This window comes from Penaeus monodon, chromosome 11, assembly GCF_015228065.2.
Source record: "Penaeus monodon isolate SGIC_2016 chromosome 11, NSTDA_Pmon_1, whole genome shotgun sequence".
Lineage (NCBI taxonomy): Eukaryota > Metazoa > Arthropoda > Malacostraca > Decapoda > Penaeidae > Penaeus > Penaeus monodon.
Genome location: NC_051396.1, coordinates 4365949 through 4368448, shown reverse-complemented (window position 1 = coordinate 4368448; position 2500 = coordinate 4365949). Strand labels below are relative to the sequence as shown.

Genomic DNA, 2500 nt, shown 5'->3' with positions numbered 1-2500 from the left:
TGGAATAACATGTACGATAGGAAGTTTCCAAAACACATCATCCAATTAATAAAAGCCTTGTATGACCAACAACAAGCAGCTGTAAGAACCACTTATGGGTTAACAGAATGGTTCGAAGTCAAACAAGGAGTACGACAGGGTTGCATTCTGTCTCCGCACCTCTTTAATATATATTCTGAAACAATTATGAGAGGTGCTCTAGAGAATTTTGAAGGAACTGTGGATGTTGGAGGATACAAAATATCAAATCTGAGGTACGCCGATGATATAGTTTTGATTGCCAGCAGTATCACTGAACTACAACAACAAGCCTGCAAAAAGGCTGGCTTGTTTCTTAATGCCAAGAAAACTAAGATCATGAAGATTTAAAGATAACCGGCAATGAACAATGATGAACATGTTACAATCAATGGAATGATTGTGGAAAATGTGAAAGAGTTCACTTATTTTGGAGCTGTTTTAACTAATACATATGATGATTCACCGGAGATAAAAAGAAGAATTACCATTGCCAAAAGCGCCACAATTGCTCTCAGTAACATCTGGAAAGACCGAAGCATTACCTTACAGACAAAGCTGAGGTTATTGAACTCATTAGTTTTCCCAATTGCATCATATGGTTCTGAGTGTTGGGTGTTGAAGTAGATAGACAAGAAAAAGATCAATAGTTTTGAAATGTGGTGTTACAGACGAGTACTGCGTATTAGCTGGACAGAGAAGAAGACGAATGATGAAGTGCTGAGAAAAATAAATTGTAAAGACCGACTGTTGGACATCTTGAACAAGAGGAAATTAAAGTTTATTGGTCATGTAATGAGAAGTAAAAGTATTGAGAAAAACTTGCTGACAGGGATGGTGATAGGAAACAGAGGAAGAGGCAAACCGAAGACAAGACTGAGCGACAATATCAAAGATATTTGCGGGCTGTCGATGGTATAAGTGGAAAGAAAAGCGTAAGATCGAGTTTAGTGGCGAAGGATGGTGGAGAGGTCCACGGCTGCTCAAACATGAGCATACCGTTATTGATTGATTGAGGAGTAAGGGTGACTTGTAGCTAGAATGCATGTGTGATGAACCAGTGTTCTGGAGAAGTTTAAATGAAAAAAAAGGCCACTATTTTTTTCTGTTATTTTTTTCACTGTCGGTTTTCTGTTTTCTTTATTTCTTTTCTTTTCTTTGCTGATATAATAATGCCTTTATAATTTTATGTACAGATTTTTGATACTGAATTTTATCAACTCCTATTATTAGATGAACATAGTAAAAGCTGATGCTGATAGATTGTTTGAAAACTTCAATGCTTCAAAGCTTCATAATATATGAAAGTGACAGAATTTCTTCAGGCAAGAAGGAATGTAATATGTATATAAACTAACTTTACAGCGGTGTGCGGCCGTTTGGTGTAAGCCTGCTCATATGCGGCTGGGATCTAGATCGGCCGTACTTGTTCCAGTGTGATCCCTCAGGGGCTTATTTCCCCTGGAAAGCCACAGCCATGGGCAAGAACTTTATCAACGGGAAAACATTCCTCGAGAAAAGGTAACCAAGTGCCTGGTCGTTTTGTGTTATGTTTGGATTAGCGTACACTGTCCGGATTTTGTTGATTTATCAGGATGTTGAAAATCGCTTCAGAAGCTAATGATTATGTGTAATAACAGTAAATTGTGAGAAAAGGCATACAAGTTTCATTAGTTTGAAGGTATCACACACTTGCTATAAATGTGTCTCTGCTTCAGATATAATGAAGATTTGGAGTTAGATGATGCTGTCCACACGGCCATCCTTACCCTGAAGGAGAGCTTCGAGGGACAGATGAGCAGCGACAACATTGAAATCGGCATCTGCAACTCCCAGGGTTTCCGAAGACTGACACCAGCTGAGGTCCAGGATTATCTGGCCAATATTGCATAATGTGTAGTTTGTATCATATGTAATGAACTTTTGAGTATGTAAGTCAGGAGAGAGTAATCTTTTTTTTTTTGCATTATTTTGCAAGTCTATTTCCTTGGTTGAATTTTCAATGCAAGTTTCTATAAGCAAAGGTACTGCCACTGGCTATCATCTTGCACCCGGTGGAAAATCCTGTTAGCAAGACTGATTAAATTTGTTGCTAACATTTTCATAAATAAATTATGCTCTCTTGTAAATCTTTTTATTTTATGTCCCCTCAAGATGATAAAAATTGATTAAACTCCTTGCATGGAGTTGATTTATCGCATTAATTTTCGTGGCAGACATTGCTCGGTCCTTTTTCTTACATACAAGTTTGTTCTAGCCCCTTTGCTTGGAGTGCTCTTGACTGCTTACATGACCAAATGTGTGACAGGGATGTAATAGCATTTGTTCTTTGATATTATAGCTGAGAACAGCAATGGTTGAATAAAATAATATCTTCTAATATGGTTTATATATTAGAATCAAAGTTCTTTAATGAAAGGGACATATGAAAATAAGCAATGGCATATCTGGGGATCAAATTCTAATTTATAGAAAATTTGTA

The 2500-nt window shown here is 37.2% G+C and overlaps 1 protein-coding gene across 1 annotated transcript in view; it reads left to right on the top strand.

The window, feature by feature from the left end:
- Positions 1-2398, top strand: part of LOC119578692 (proteasome subunit alpha type-2-like) — an 8050-nt gene extending 5652 nt beyond the window's left edge. The window contains exons 4-5 of the mRNA XM_037926266.1: positions 1384-1539; positions 1737-2398. Of these exons, the coding sequence (XP_037782194.1) occupies positions 1384-1539; positions 1737-1911 (331 nt within the window). The 3' untranslated portion in view covers positions 1912-2398. The remainder of the gene's footprint in view (positions 1-1383; positions 1540-1736) is intronic.
- Positions 2399-2500: the final 102 nt, after the last annotated feature.